This window comes from Squalius cephalus, assembly GCF_949319135.1.
Source record: "Squalius cephalus genome assembly, chromosome: 7".
Classification (NCBI taxonomy): Eukaryota; Metazoa; Chordata; class Actinopteri; order Cypriniformes; family Leuciscidae; genus Squalius; species Squalius cephalus.
This window is the reverse complement of record NC_137128.1, coordinates 25,229,477-25,245,444: the sequence shown is the minus strand read 5'-3', so window position 1 is coordinate 25,245,444 and position 15,968 is coordinate 25,229,477. Positions and strand designations below refer to the sequence as shown.

Here is a 15,968-nt window from a genome sequence, read left to right as displayed (position 1 = left end):
TTTCTTCAAGTGTCACATGACATTTGTTGTATTTAGTGTTCATATTTCAATAGGACTCCAGTAGGTATGTGGCTTAAAATAAAGGTTCTTTACTGGCATAGATGGTTCCGTGAAGAACCTTTAACATCCATGGAACCATTTTCATTGCACAACAGCAGAAAATGAGATTCAGAGTGAGAAAATATGGTTCTTTAACCTTTAACTCTTGAGTAAAGTGTTTATGGGGTGCCCAAAATTGTTGTGAAAACATTTTAAGATTGAAGGTGCAGAAGAATTTGTCGGAAATCATGACAGACATGGTATTTTGCATCTATGTCAACATAAAGCAGATTTATAATAAATAAATAAAAAGTAATTGCAAACAACAGGTTATTTAATGAGAGAAAGTATAGGGCGGGGTTGATATTATCCATAAGAAATTGATTTGACAGTGGACATTACTTACTAAAAGTGAGTTTGAAAAGGGGTCAATGTTTGCAGATGCAGTTATTACACCATTGAGCAGCAAGGAGCATATTTTAGCTTTTGACAGCCATTCAAATTGATATGGGAGATTTTTTCAAGCAACACTGAATCCCAAATATTTCAGGATATTTTAGCAGATTGTGTGTGTGTGTGGGATGCAAACGGCAAATCAGCATTGTCATGACGTCATTAGTAACATGACATTTCAGTTAAGGTGATGGCTAAAAACAACCTGGCAGCAGAACAGAGTATCCAGGAGTAAATATAACACATTTAAAAATTGCCCATACTAGACAAGTGCAATTGAGATGAATGGGGAATGCTAACAGATATCTCTATCCAGGTATTACACAGATCTCCTTGCAGTTTGTAGAAACCTAGCAATTTGGCCATTGGTTAACATAACTTTACATCCTTTGTAAAAAGGTATAATTTTTTTCTTTGGAATAATGCATTGATAAATCATGTCAACATGCATTAAGAAAGTGATTTCATGTTGATATTAAAAGATGCTGTAATGACATACAAAAAAAAACCTCTTACTATTGTTTGTCTGTACACGCCTGAGATCCCAAACAATGGGAGAGTGTACCTTCAGATATGAGCCATAGTATTTGGTGACATAGGGGCTGTCACACTGGCTGAGCACCGTGATCTCCTGCTGAATGTCCTCAATCTCATCTTCCGCCTCCTCCAGGTCGATGATCTTGATGGCCACCACCTCTTTAGTGCGATTGTTGATGCCCTTGTAGACCTCACCAAAAGACCCCTTCCCAATGCGCTCTTGCTTTGTGAAATACTCCTCCGGGTCAAGCCGGGAATTCTGTGTGAGAGAGACAGTAGAGTTGTGATATGAGATTCAATGAAAGGTGTAGAAGAAAATCAGTGAGCATTTACAATGGACCCTTGTAGACTACATTACATCCTTTAGGATGCTCTACTATGAGCAACATATGAACCATTTACATATATATATATATATATATATATATATATATATATATATATTTACAGTTAAATTTAAGATATTACATGGAATGTAACAAAAAAAAACAAAAAAAAACAGACTTTTCTTTCAAAGGATCTACATTAAAATAGTTACCCAGACACAATATAACGTCAAGACTGCCCTCAATTTAGTCAATTACTCTAAATCGAGACATGTCATGACATGACATGACAGGCTCACTAAACATCACTGTGGTTTTACTGATTATGAGATTAATCGTCCTGATGATGAACAGACTCGGCTGGGCAAAGGATTTACCTGGTTCTGCATGTCGCGGAGGTGCGCCATCCTAACAGCAGGTCGGTGTGGATGAGAGCAGATGTAGCCCTTTCTGCCAAAGGAGGGGTGCTGTAAAACTCTTCCAAGGCTTTGCTGTTCCTCCTCCGATCCCCTGCTTAGCTAGCTAGCTTTTACATAGAAAAACACCTCTTCATGTCCTGTTCGTCTACCGTGTTTTCGGCCTCCAATCCCCTGATGGCGGACCCCGCAGCCTGGCGAGAATGACAGTTAGGTGTCGTGTGACTCCATGTATGAAAGTATCTGCGTACGAGAAAAACGCTTTCCGCTTGTAATTGTTTTGTCTTGATCAACGCACGTTCCGGCGACGGGCGACTCTTCATTTATTGCTTGCGGGAGAACAAAATAATTGGAGCCACAGCGCATGCGCAGCTTCTGAGTCAAGGAACGGGGAATTGTGGGAGTTGTAGTTATACTGGCAGCAGGGAAAGAATTTAAAGTTCCCCTATTACGAGTTTTTGAAAATGACCTTTCATGTAGTGTGTAACATAGCTCTAAGTGAATGAAAACTTCCTGCAAAGTTTTAAATATGAAAGTGCACCGTATATAAAGTTATTGTCTTTAAAATGTAAGAGTCCACTGTGAGTCAATTAAATGAATCGTTTTTCAAACGAGTCATAAGCCGTTTCGTTGTGACGTCAAGACGAAACATTAGCATATTGCCCACGGAGAAGACGACCATGTGAGCTAAAGCCAGTTTTTTTTTTTTCACTGCCAAAGGACAAGCATGTGAAGAATCAGTGTTAAAATTCATCTTTACCATGATATCACAGCATTTTAATCCTAAACTTTTGCTGTGTTCCCTTTATTTTACTGACGAATGCTTCTCAAATCTCGGAGTTCAATGCAGGATTCGCAAACCGCTTGCTCTTGAAAGATGGTGTTCAAAATACTTAGTTTTGAGTTTTATATTGTGTTGGTCTCCTACTAACTGGCTATCTCAGGTTATCACTGTCTTACTGAAATACTTCTGCTAATCAGTTTGTAGGCCAATATTACCTAAAATTGTGTCTATTAAAGGGATAGTTCGGCCAAAAATGATATTTAACCCATGATTTACTCACCCTCAAGCCGTTCGAGATGCATGTCAATCTTTTTTCAGACGAACACATTTTCAGTTATTTTAGAAAATGTCTTAGATCTTTCAGTGGTTATAATGTCAAGTTATGGGGTCCACCTCCTTCAAGTCCCAAAATGTGCATGCATCCTTCACAAAAGTAATCCATCCGGCTCCAGGGGGATAAACGAAGGCCTTCTGAGGGTAATCCGTGCGGTTTTGTCGTAAAAATATACGGCCTTCGTTTATCCCCCTGGAGCCGGATGGATTACTTTTGTGAAGGATGCATGCACATTTTGGGACTTGAAGGAGGTGGACCCCATAGCTTCACATTATAACCACTGAAAGATCTAAGACATTTTCTAAAATAACTGAAAATGTGTTCGTCTGAAAAATGATTGACATATGCATCTCGAACGGCTTGAGGGTGAGTAAATCATGGGTTAAATATCATCTTTGGCCGAACTATCCCTTTAATGCAGATTGTCTTGTCGTTCTCACTACTTTGAGGAAAGATTAAGCATGGAGCAAGATTTGTTTTACCAACATTTGTTACATCAGTCATTCACGCTAGAGCTCGGCTAATGCACTATTGATAGTTTCTACATGTTCGCCGCAATAAATTAAAAAAATACTCGGTAAATAAATAAGTATAAATAAAAATAATCGGTTTGTTGATGGACATGCACTTGGTGTTAGTGCATTACATGCATTGTTAATGCTGATGGTGAGGAATTACAGTTGCAACATCTTATAATGCACCTCAAACTTAGAAGTGTATCACTGAGAAACATCCTGCTCACCCTCAAAAAGTGACAATTTTAACATGCTATTAAAAAATAGTTGTGGGGTATTTTGAGCTAAAACTTCACATACACACCCTGGGGACTTCAGAGACTTATTTTACATCTTGTGAAAAGGGCATTATGACTCCTTTAACAGTATAATCTGCGATTGCAAAAAAAATATATGTTCGACAAATACAGTACAAATAGGCTAGTACTTGGTGCATGAGCAGGATAAACCAAATAGTCTATGAATTATAGTTTGCATTAATTTAATATCAAATGTATATCTGTCAAAACAAGCAGTTTTTCTACCCACTGAATCCACACAACATGTACTTTTTTGATCAGTCAGATTACATTATTTTAGTTGTAGTGTGGCATGCAGTGAATGAGCCAAATGAATAAAACATGATGGATGCAATGAATGACAGTGACATCTCTGTAAGTAAACTTGAAAAAATGTAGGGCGGGACTTGATTTTGTCCATCGGGAATTGATTGGATTGTGACACTTTGTACCGCCCTCGAGCCAATAAACATGAATTTTAAAACAATGATGATGTGCAGGGATTAATCATTTAGAATACTGCAATATTCCACAAACAGTAAGCAGAGGTGGACAGAAACAAAGTACATTTACTTGAATACTGTATATCTTGTGAAAAGGGCATTATATCAGCACGTTAAGTACACTTTTTTATTTTTTTTGAGTATTATTTTTTCTGGAAACTTTTAACTTTAACTTCACTACATTTGAAAGACAAATATCATACTTTTTACTCCACTACATTTCTGTCAAGGTCCTTGAGTAGAAAGTAGTAATGTCAGTCAGGGGATGATTTTTTTCATCTCTAACACGCGATTGAATTTTTGCAGGTGACAGACAGCCTATCAGTAATCACTCTTGTAGGGTCACGTGTCGTGAAGTTCAGTGATTTTCCATCATTTTATCTGAACACAAATCAACTGGTGGCAAAATGGACGAAGACAGATCCTTGGCGCAATGCGTGCATCCATGGCAAATAAGTCTTTCTGTTTTGCTGTTTGTTGTATTGCTGTTATTGCAGTTATGCAGGTTGTTGGGTTTTAAACCAGGTTTGATTTTTAGACCACTTGTTTTAAATGTGCATGAATGGATACACATAGATATGTACTTATTTTGTTGGGGTGGTAGGAGTGTTAAAAAAATTTTTTTTTAAAAGATGATTGTGGCTGTCTTTTTTTGTCAATTCAGTTGTTTAATTTCTATAGGTTTTATAACATTCTAAAAGCTCTTAATTCCACAGACACTACTAACTGGTACACTGTTAAAAATTGCTGTAAAAATACAGTGAATTTCCAACAGTAAAATACTGTTATTTCAATAAACAGTTTAATCCTGTAAATTTACAGTCTATGTTCCATAAATTAATTACTTGTCGTAAATTTACAGCATTTATGTGTAAACCCATTTGTTTCTGGAAAAAACAGTCTTGGACTGTAAAAAATAGCACGTGGGGGCGGGGCATCTTCAACGCAGTCTATTTTCGAACAGAAAGCAGTCAAATAACAGAATTGTTTCGCAACACTCATCTAGACGGTCTTAAAGAAGGACATTGTTCAAGGTAAGTTTATTTATTTACTGTTATTCTGTTATGTTGCTCCCAACCTGTACAATCGCCTTTTTCTTTTTGATTGTGCTGTTACTGAGCGCGAATCGCGTTTTGTAGACAGAGCTCTCAACGGTTGAGGCATTTCGCCTGCTAATGAATGTTCTCTGAGCTCCGATTATCACGGCGAACTATTTGCTTGATTAAAGTTAAGTTACCATTTAGAAATTAGTTTGGCTTTCATTTGTAGTAACCCTGAACTCGATTTACATGAATTTCTGATTCAGTAATGTTACACAATGCGAATTTGACCAGATGCATTAATGATATTCGCATAATATCATGCACATAAGATGGAGAATAATTACAAAACTACACGAAATATCCAGATCCATTATAATAATTAAAAGTTAGTGGTCAATTTGTTTAGTTTCCATGCAAATAATGTAAAGCTGTTCAAATTCCCAAAGCAAAATATATATTTATATATATATATATATATATATATATATATATATATATATATATATATCGATTTAGTGGTGCGAGTAACTGTTACCAGTGTTTTTGTGAGATTCACATGTAACTTACATACTAAAAGTCAAAGAGGTTATTTTTGAAAGACGAGGCGGATATTCTCGACTTTTCGGCGCGAAACACGTTTTGAAGACAGACAGTTCTCAACAGCTAAGAGGCATTTCACTATTCAATGTTCTCCGTGCTCGACATCGAATTTCTTTGCTTGGTTTAAGATGACGAAATAATAATTATTTCTTCTTTTTTTCTAGGAATCATTCACTTTATGTAAATGTTTTACTGAGACAGTACACAACCCTAATCTTTGGTGAGTTTCACGCCATGTATACTTGCAAACTTTGTGCACAAGCATGCAGCACCATGTGCATTTATAAGGCACATGCGAATTCAGACATGTTTCCAATATAACTTTTAGTTGTGCTCTGCCTGGTTGCAATTTTTTTTGTCTCTTTTCAAGTTAAGAGACAAATTAGTTGCATTACAGCTTATTTATATTTAATCCAATATTTAAATTAGTAAGTTTTCTTTTTTAATGTGTGTGTGGGGGTGTGTTTTTTTTATTACCCTTAGACGATTCATTGGGATAAACCCTGAAAGAGGTTCGAAGACCTGCAGAGGCAAGGTGGTTTCAAAGAAGACTGGAAAACTTGTCAGCAAGAAGTCTGCCACTGTCAATCCCAAAGTTGCTTCTCTCCCGAAGAACCTCTTCGATTTCAAATGGAACTTCGTCTAGGTAACTAAACTTAAATGCCCACTGACACTCACATTTGTGCAGCTTCCTAAAAGAATCAACACCTCTTAACTGCATTCATATTCAGTGGTAAGAAAATATCTGAATCCTTTGGAATTGGATGATTTTCTGCATTAATTTGTCATAAAATTTCTTCATCAGTCACATGTATAGACAAACAACGTGTTTAAGCTAGCTACACAAACAATTATAATCTTTCATGACTTTACTAAACATCCCATTAGCCACTCTTAGTGCAGTGTAATAAAAATGTACATTTTGTAAGTGACTAATTTGTTACCTATATGAACCACAAATGTTGTTTTTGTTTCGTGATGGTTGTTCATGAGTACCTTTTTTGATCTGTGCAGTTAAACTGCCCAATGTTCTTCAGAAAAATCCACCATGTCTTGCACAGTCTTTGGTTTTCCAGCACATTCTGAACAATTAAACTCTTTACAATAGTGACTGCATGGTTTTAACACCCATCTTTTCACAATGAGAACTACTCATTAGTTAGAGGACTCCACTATTATATAGGGTGCCAGGGGGATGATTTTATTCCGAACATCAGTGGACAGTTTAACTGCTCAGAACAAACAAGCGAATCATGAACAACTATTACAAAAAAAACAAAAAAAAAAACATTTGTGGGTCATTAAGTAACAAGAAGTTCACTTACTGCAGCACTGTGAATGTTTAATGAGATGTGTTTAGTAAAGTATAGATAATCTCTAAGATTAGTTATGTACAATAACATGATCATTTTATGTCTCTTTTATAAGTGTTCGTAGAATATGTCATCACTAGTTTTTGTCATGTGATTTATTTTACCACTAAGATTTTCTTGATTTTCTTTCCTCTCAGATCTGGATTTCCTCTCAGACCAGATGTGTCAAAAGCTGATGTGGGACGTTTTGGCAGTTTTTTTTTTTTTGCCTCTTACGTTTTTTCACCAATTGGTTCTCTTGTCCTCTCAGATCGGGATTTCCTCTCAGACCAGATGGGTCAAAAGCTGATGTAGGACGTGTTGGCTGTTTTTTGCCTCTTCCTACGTTTTTTCACCCATTGGATCTCTTGTCCTCTCAGATCCGGACTTCCTCTCAGACCAGATCTTTCAAAAGCAGGTTTGAGATGTTTTGGCAATTTTTTGCCTCTATCAAGGATTTTTCATCCATTGGTTCTCAATATTTTCCTCTCAGACTCAGAATTCCTCTCTTGCCTGGATGCTGATGTGACATGTTGAATGTAAGGTTTCTTTGTTTGCCTACTGGTTCCTCACATTGAATTTTACAATGTATTTTCTGTGACTTTTTAATGTATTGTTAAAACTTGTTAGCTGTTTTAAATAAATGGCAAACAATACTGTACCATAATCTATATTTTCTTCATTTTTTCCATTGAGTAAATATAGGGATGTTAATAGATATCGGACAATAGAGTAAATAGAAAACAGTATTTATATTCTAACTTTTTATACTATAGAATTATAGCTGGAACCATTACTGCCAGTACTTTGTGAAGCACAGCCATAAAATTAAAAACTGTAGAATTACGGTAAATGGCTGGAACCACAGCTGCCAGTACTTTACTGTGAAATTACAGCATTGTTGAAACCGTAAAATTACGGTAAAGGGCTGGAACCACAGCTGCCAGTATTTTACTGTAAAATAACAGCATTGTTGAAACCGTAAAATTGCGGTAAAGAGCTGGAACCAGCTGCCAGTATTTTACTGTAAAATAACAGCATTGTTGAAACCGTAAAATTACGGTAAAGGGCTGGAACCACAGCTGCCAGTATTTTACTGTAAATTTACGGGTGAATTTTTTACAGTGTAGGTGTATTCACTAGGTTGCTTCAGAGGCATAAGGTAACTGTAAGTTTTACATACAACAATGCAACAATAATAAAACAAGCATTGACATTTACTTTTAAAAATGAGTATTCTGTTCACTTAAGTAAAAATGGGTACTTGTAATGAGTAATATTTGACCAGTAGTATCTGTAGGCTACTTTCACTCAAGTAAGGAAGTTGTGTACTTTGTCCACCTCTGAAAATAAGTAATTTCATGTGACTTTAACTAGCTAGCCTATATCCCTACCACTTAAATCTAAATAGATAAGGCTTAAAGGGGTGGTTGATTATGATTTCACTTTTTTAACTAGTTAGCATGTAATGTTGCTGTTTGAACATAAACTGAATCCACACAACAAGTAGCCTACTTTTATCAGTCAGATTACATTATTTTAGTTATAGTATGGCAGTGAATGAGCCAACTATGAATAAAACATGATGAAATTAATGAAATGAAAGTGACATCTGTAAACTTGACTTGCAATTGAACTCTCATACATTTTAAACTGTCTTCTGGGATTACCACTGTCACCATTATGTGAAATATGACTATCAGATAAAGATATGCACATCCACACTGAGGTCTATTCACGAGTCATACACAGGACTTTAAACTGTTGTGTTGGTTTGTAGTGAGAGGATTAGCTCGCTAAACATAGACAGATAATAACTTAGCCTACATGGTCACCACTAGAGCAAAGCATGAATGAACTTCCCACTGATCCTTAGGGAAGAATCATTATATGAAATGAGCATTATATGGGAAGCCTTCACGTCTGGGTCTGTTTGATAAAAGCCTCCTCTTTTAATACGAGTGTGATTTTTACGAAATTAATATTAATGCTGCATGCTCTTTTTGTATTCATTTAATAAGTAACCTAGGATTTGAAGGAGTTGATATTATTTGATTATATGGACTAAAAGCATTGTGAGCCGTGCCAGGATCCCATTTATATTTGGACTAAGCCGTTCATTAGTGGTTACCTAAGCGTTCCAGGTAGAGAGAAAAATCGCTTCCAAGTGTCCGATTCAGGACACAAGCGAACAGCAACCTCGGACAGAACGATGGAAATCTAACTGAAAGTGCATTTCAACATTGTAGGTTGTCGTGCGAAACATGGAAGAGACACTGAAGATGAGAAAGGATAAAATCGGTAAGCGGAGCGTTAGTTGGTCGATTGATCAATTTGTTAGCGAGGGAATTTAGTTTGGGCTGTTGATTTGTTTTTCCTGATTGGTTCTTGACGTTTCGGCGAACCTGTTTCATATTTAATTTGTCTAAACTTTCGTCGTAAAAATGCGCTTCGTATTGTTAGTGGAGTCTGTGGGGTGTTTATGTAGGCTACCTGTCCAGTGAACACAGCTCGTGCCTTAAAAACATGCGGGACATGAGTGTGTTCGAGCGATCCACCGTGACCGTGTTCGCCGCGGAGATGAAGGTGTTTGATCGGACTCACACGGAAAAAGAGCTCGTCTCTCAGTCCAAGGAACTTTGTAGAAACTTCATTCACTCCAGAATCATAAGGGAAGGATTCAGCTGGTCAAAAGTTGAGCCAGATCTGCCCGAGCCACACGGTGCTCTTATAGATGTATCTGTGGTGCTTCTAAAACTGGGTAAGAGAAACAGGAGTGAGTGCGAATTGATGCTCGTAACAGGTGTAATGCTATTTCAGTATTTATCATCTGACATAACATCAATATGTGAAAATCAAAAGTCTTTCTTTCTTTCTTTCTTTCTTTCTTTCTTTCTTTCTTTCTTTCTTTCTTTCTTTCTTTCTTTCTTTCTTTCTTTCTTTCTTTCTATGTAGTTTTCTTTATTGTTTATCTCTATTTTATTTGGGGTCTGGATTCATTTGTCTTTAATGTTGTAATTTTATACTGTGATTTATAACAAGAGTTTATCAAGGCTACACTGTAAAAAATGATATGATCAGTAAATTATGACAACACCTGTCCCTCTCATCTCATTGTGTATATTTAAGACATTTTACAGGTTTTGCTTTGTTTTACAGGTGATGAACTGGAGTGTATGCGCCCATATGTGTATCGTAATATCGCAAAGCAGCTGAACATCAGTGTAGCAGTCGAGGCTGTGGTTTCAGATGCGTTTCTCTCTGTAGCAACAGAGATCCTAGCCATGGGTAAGTGAGCTTGAAGACAATATAACAGGTGTTTCATAGGCAGTGTTTGTGGGCATGACCTTGCTGGCCCTGCATTAAAGTAATTTTTGTTTTTTCAAATAAATGAAATGAAAATATGAAATGTTGTCCATCCAGAATTGTGCCGAGAAACATGTCATCAGAGAAGAGAAGTCGTTTCAAGTTGAAGGGGAAGTTATTTTGATTAAAGTTTACGAGGGCGTGTGAATTAAAAATGTTTGTATGTCATGAGTAGGCTAAATCATTTATAATAAATACTGCAATGTTCCATAAAAACTCTTTTGATTTCATGGTGACTTTAAAGTATTTTATTATTTTTATTTATTTTATTATTATATTTTTGTTATTATTATTGATACTATTACTATTATTATATTCTGTACATAATTGAGGCTGTTTTGGGACCAAAAAAAAAAAAAACTGCAGCACTGCACATGAGGGTATCTTTACTATAAATGGTGGGAATATGGAGATGGTTGGATTCGTTCCAAATGTAAATGAAGCGATGTTAGCCTGAGCAGAGTTTGAGCTTTAAAAAAAAAACAGTTCAGGACATTAATTTCATTATATTTGTTTTTATTAAATTACAGTAAAATTGTCTTTACTGGAAGAGCGATTGACTTTAACCTATTATTTCAGTAGTGTGTTTTGAGAGGGCCACTTTGATCATCAGCATCTCTTGTGGTTTAATGACAAGTTCTTCAGTGGTCTTTTTTCGGAACATGGAAAAACCCCTAAAAAGGACATACCCACATTCTTCTCTCTGTACATATTTGGTCACATATTTTATCTTGGTTCTGCTTCTTCTTGATGTGCATGGTGGTTGTGATTGAGCCCAAAACCATGGCAACATCATTCTACTCTGCCTGACAATCTTCTCACAGCCTATCTTCTATAGTAAGGTATAGATCTGTGAGTATCTTAAATGAATGCTGAAGATGAAGGAACATAAACAATTGGCATAGTCCCTGACTCTTGGCTCATCTTTAGTGAAGCACGACAGTGTGTTAATGCTGAGACTTAATGGTTTTAGCCTTCCTGTTACATCATAAGCACAGCAGAGCTGCGCCTCTATGTAGTCGAGTAGATTTTCAAGGAAACGAATCTAAACTGTTAGATGCTGTCTTAGATCTGGCCCTGTTTTATACTTAAAATGTGTTTCATGGTGGAATTAGTTGTAGACAGTAACTGGAGGTTGCCATTTCTAAAATAACTACAACATGCTTTAAGGTAGTTTAACTATTTATTAATTTAAATGTCCTCTGAAGACACTCTTGATTGAAAGAGCATAAAGAAATATGAATATTTTGTGGAGAAAAAATGGTTTGATTTCTTTTGCGATACATTTGCATTAGATATGAGCAAATCTAGGATTTTCTGATTCTTTACTGAATTCTCATAAACTGTTTTTAATATTATTTAGGAGTTTCATTTCTAAAACGCTAGTATGATTAATGCGAAAGCAAGAGAGAGTTTGAGGTGCTCATAGCTCAGTAGCCCTCTTCTAGAGTAGTTCTTCTTCTCACAGAATTGCTTTTACTTTCAAGGGATCACATGGGGCAAAGTGGTGGCCATCTACGCTGTAGCTGCTGGGCTGGCGGTGGACTGTGTGCGACAGGGCCATCCAGTCATGGTGCACACCATTGTGGACAGTCTGGGAGAATTTGCACGTAGGAGCCTGGTCCCATGGCTCAAAAAGAGGGGAGGATGGGTAAGTGTTCATTCTCCGTACTGCCTTCTGCATAAACCAAGATTGATCCTGACCTCTAGAGGCCATATGAGGAAATCAAGTATTGCTACCCAACTGTAGCCATTCTGTTAAAAGAGATATCTAATTATTTTCGTTGTGCTACTGCAATTTCATACTTGCATTTCAGAGCATAGCATACAACACACTACTGTTCAAAAGTTTGGGGTCAGTAACCCTAATTTAAAAAAAAAGTATTCATTTATTCAGCAAGAATAATGTTACAAAAGATTTCTGTTTTAAATAAATGCTGTTCTATTCATCAAAGATTCCCGAAATAAATGTATCATGGTTTCCACAAAAATTATCAACATTGATAATAATAAGAAATGTATCTTGAGCAGTAAATCAGCATATTAGAATGATTTCTGAAGGATCGTGTGACACTGAAGACTGGAGTAGTGATGCTGAAAATTCAGCTTTACCATCAGAGAAATAAATGACATTTTAAAATTTAATAAAATATTAAAATATATTTTCTAATGTTATTGTTTTACTGTATTTTTTTTTCTTTACAAAACATTAAAACAATCTTACTGACCCTAAACTTTTGAATGGTATGTGACAGCGTGTCAAATGACAATGTTTTCTTTTCATCTTTCATTCCAGGGGGACATTTCAAAATGTGTGGTGAACATAGACTCTAGAGCTCATGCCCACTGGTTATCAACAGCTCTGTTAACATGGAGGGAATTCATAAAGACCATGTACATCTACCTGACGAAGTAGCCTTGTGCAGGAAGTCATCCTGTTGACCGAGAACTGAATCTTTCCATCCCAGAACTATTTGAATGGACCATTGTACTGTTTGTGAAGCCCTGGGGAGCAAACGGCCCCCCACAAAGGTTATAGCACGTCACCCAGGTTTAACTGCACCTTAATCATCTTTTACTTTTTATTATTTCTTTAAAATACTTTCCCTTAAAATATTAAACATAGAGTGAAAGAAATACTGAGCTGATATTGTGTAGAGGGGATGTTACTGCTATATTCATTGGTGGAGCTACATAATGTCTGTCTTCCTTAGTTTAAAATGACCCTGAAATAAGGTGTGCCGGTAAAGGAGCTCCTTTCGTGCTGAAGATGCATTGCATGGGTTCATTCTACTGAGATTTTATACTCATTAACTGTGGCATGAGTGAAACTTTTTAAATGTTTGACAATGTTCAGATTTTTTTTTTTTTTTACAAAACTGCTTAAGATGATGTTTGGAGTGACACTTTGCACTTTCAGTTTATACAGTTTGTGTGGTGTGTGTAACACTGTTGTCACCAGCTGTATACATCTTTAAATAAAGATTTTAATGTTGGCACTGAGAGAGAAATTCAAAGTTTTTACACAGAGTTGGTACCAGCAGTCATGGAAAACCTGGAAATTATTTTGTGCCCAGGAACTAATAAAGTCACAAAATACTTTTTAATTTCACTTGAATGCTTGGTGCAATCGGATTGGTTGATTTTGTTTTTGAAAGAATTATCTTATGCTCACTAAGGCTGCATTTATTTGATCAAAAATATAGTGAAACAGTTCAAATATAAAATAACTCTTTTCTATTTTATTAACATTTTAAATGTATTTTTTTCCTGTGATAGCAAAGCTGAATTTTCAGCATCATTACTCCAGTCTTCAGTGTCACATGATCCTTCAGAAATCATTATAATATACTGATTTACTGCTCAAGAAACATTTATTATCAATGATGAAAACAGTTGTGCACCTTAATATTTTTGTGGAAACTGAATTTCAGGATTCTTTCATGAAAATAAAGTTCCAACGGAACAGCATTTATTTGAATTAGACATATTTTGTAATGTTATAAATGTCTTAACTGTCACTTTTGATTAAATAAATGCATCCCTGCTGAATGGTAGTATTACTTTCTGTCAAAAATGTACAACCCCAAACATTTGAACGATATTACAGAGTGGATGTTTTTATTGACCTTATCATCGTGAGTGCAATCTGATTTCTTTAAATTATTCTCCATTTGTTCATGATTAGTAGAAATACCATGACAATTCATCAAAAGGTAAAGGGCTTTATTGAGTCTATAAGTGAATTAATGCATCCCCCTGAATTACCATTAAACATATCAAAGAAGACATTTAGTGTTAAGTTTTACTGGAGAGAAAATGTATGTGATGTGACATATTTTGATTATTATTCAATTTGTGAACCTAATCTTATGGAAATAGACATGTGAAAACGAACAGCATTTTCTTCAGAGACAGACTTTGCCGTGAGCTACCTCTAAACAATTTCAATTTGTAAAGAAATTTTTATACTTTTACTATGGTTGCTTTACATTATACCCCTTTATTTATTGTAACAATATTTGCAAAGCTTTTTTTGTTGGTAAGACAGGTCAGATCACATCTATAACTTAAAATAACATTCTTAGTCACAAATATATTGCCATCAACTGCAGGTTGCTATATATAAACCATCAATATTTTAGGTCAGATGAGTACATTACTTCCAAGTGCTTTTCAGAAATACATCTTCCTCCCATGTGACAGATAGTTAATCAGTCCTGCGGTAAGTGATGTGCAAATGCTGCGTCAGAGGCTGTCCTTCCAGTGCCATAGAGACGGTCTGTTCCAGCCTTCCATCCGGCTTCAACTGGATGTGCCTGGAGATCTGATCAAAAATCAAAATTCTTAGTCAAACATTTGTTTTAATAAGTACACTAGTTCAGCACAATTCATGCCACATTTTCTGTATAAAAATATTGCTACAATAGAGTTTATTGTTTCATTGATCTAACAAGGCACAAGTCAATCAGTTTGATTTATGAGACCTGTTGAACATGAGGCTGCTTGGCAAAAGATGTCCTAGCCAGGGCAGCACTGTGTAGAGTCAGCTGCTGTCCAGTGAGTTCCCCCTCCTCAATCTCCACAAGACCTGAAAGAGGTATAAACAGATACAAATTTTAAAAAAAAGAAAAGATATGCCGTAATATAGATGAACCTAAACGTTTTTATGAATCAAACACCTGAGTTCTGGGCAATCATGAAAGCCACCCTGTTGGTGCCCGGCTGAAGCCTGATGAATCCACACTCCCTGTGAAGAGGCCTTTTGCTCTCAGCATGAAATGCATTAAACCTGAGGAAAAAGTTCACAACTTGCTGACTGTCTGCACTGCATTCTGAGTTGCAATACTGGTTTATTTTGTTACTTACATGAAATTGACCACGGGCTGTCCTACATGTGAGAAATGAAGAGTCTCTGTGTAACGAAAAGGTGCGATGGAGGGGAAGGAGCCTTCTCCTGGCTCATCGGACTGCCAGGTTCCCAGGAGCCAGTCCAGCGGCAGCACTGCGGGGTTCAGCTCCGCTGCGGAAACACAAGCTGCGGGTTAAATCAGATCGATGAGCGCTTATCCGTCATGTAAATTATGTTCACGGACACGGTCACATTCTGATGCACCTGCAGTTTATTTAATGCTCGATTCATTTTAATTATAACAAATTTGACGTTTGAGCTACAGACGACAGCTCGGAAATAATAAGCCATTAGAAATAAGACAAAAATCAGGTGTCTAGTATTAATTTAAATGGAATCGTCATGTTGTCCTACCAGAGTGATTGAATGGGCATGACATTCCGCTTGAATAATTTCAAATAACTTTAAATTTTAACTGTATAATTGACACTAAATGTATTACTCGCTGCGGCTGCTGAACTACTATATCTGTTTGCCATCACAGTGCGTATCTACTTCCTGATTAGACAC

At 36.3% G+C, this 15,968-nt stretch overlaps 3 protein-coding genes across 4 annotated transcripts in view; 1 reads left to right on the top strand and 2 right to left on the bottom strand.

The window, feature by feature from the left end:
- Positions 1-9,754, bottom strand: part of stk25b (serine/threonine kinase 25b) — a 19,302-nt gene extending 9,548 nt beyond the window's left edge. Inside the window, exons 1-3 of one of the 2 annotated variants that reach the window (XM_079877503.1) lie at positions 9,674-9,754; positions 1,733-1,965; positions 1,058-1,288 (exon numbers count right to left, since the gene is read on the bottom strand). In XM_079877503.1, the coding sequence (XP_079733629.1) occupies positions 1,058-1,288; positions 1,733-1,762 (261 nt within the window). In that variant the 5' untranslated portion in view covers positions 1,763-1,965; positions 9,674-9,754. Of the gene's footprint in view, positions 1-1,057; positions 1,289-1,732; positions 2,155-9,673 lie in introns of those variants that run through there. The other variant, XM_079877502.1, reaches the window with a different exon arrangement.
- Positions 9,312-13,542, top strand: bokb (BCL2 family apoptosis regulator BOK b). Its single transcript, XM_079877511.1, has 5 exons — positions 9,312-9,481; positions 9,669-9,941; positions 10,340-10,468; positions 12,034-12,197; positions 12,843-13,542. Exons 1-5 carry the CDS (start codon positions 9,445-9,447, stop codon positions 12,960-12,962), a joined length of 723 nt encoding a protein of 240 aa, XP_079733637.1. The 5' UTR covers positions 9,312-9,444; the 3' UTR covers positions 12,963-13,542.
- On the bottom strand, positions 12,965-15,968 carry thap4 (THAP domain containing 4). Its single transcript, XM_079877512.1, has 5 exons — positions 15,813-15,968; positions 15,416-15,569; positions 15,229-15,338; positions 15,034-15,137; positions 12,965-14,873 (listed from the first exon to the last, which is right to left on the bottom strand). The coding sequence occupies exons 1-5, from the start codon at positions 15,835-15,837 to the stop codon at positions 14,757-14,759; spliced, it is 510 nt and encodes a 169-aa protein (XP_079733638.1). The 5' UTR covers positions 15,838-15,968; the 3' UTR covers positions 12,965-14,756.

What these genes read in the sequence shown, in the direction of transcription:
- bokb (XM_079877511.1), top strand. Translation starts at nt 9,445, where the DNA reads ATGGAAGAGACACTGAAGATGAGAAAGGATAAAATCG. An exon ending in GATGAGAAAGGATAAAATCG is followed by an intron (nt 9,482 to 9,668) that starts GTAAGCGGAGCG and finishes GTGTTTATGTAG; the next exon opens with GCTACCTGTCCAGTGAACAC. An exon ending in TGTGGTGCTTCTAAAACTGG is followed by an intron (nt 9,942 to 10,339) that starts GTAAGAGAAACA and finishes TTTGTTTTACAG; the next exon opens with GTGATGAACTGGAGTGTATG.
- thap4 (XM_079877512.1), bottom strand. Translation starts at nt 15,837, where the DNA reads ATGTCATGCCCATTCAATCACTCTG. An exon ending in ATGCCCATTCAATCACTCTG is followed by an intron (nt 15,570 to 15,812) that starts GTAGGACAACAT and finishes GTGTTTCCGCAG; the next exon opens with CGGAGCTGAACCCCGCAGTG. An exon ending in CATGATTGCCCAGAACTCAG is followed by an intron (nt 15,138 to 15,228) that starts GTGTTTGATTCA and finishes TACCTCTTTCAG; the next exon opens with GTCTTGTGGAGATTGAGGAG.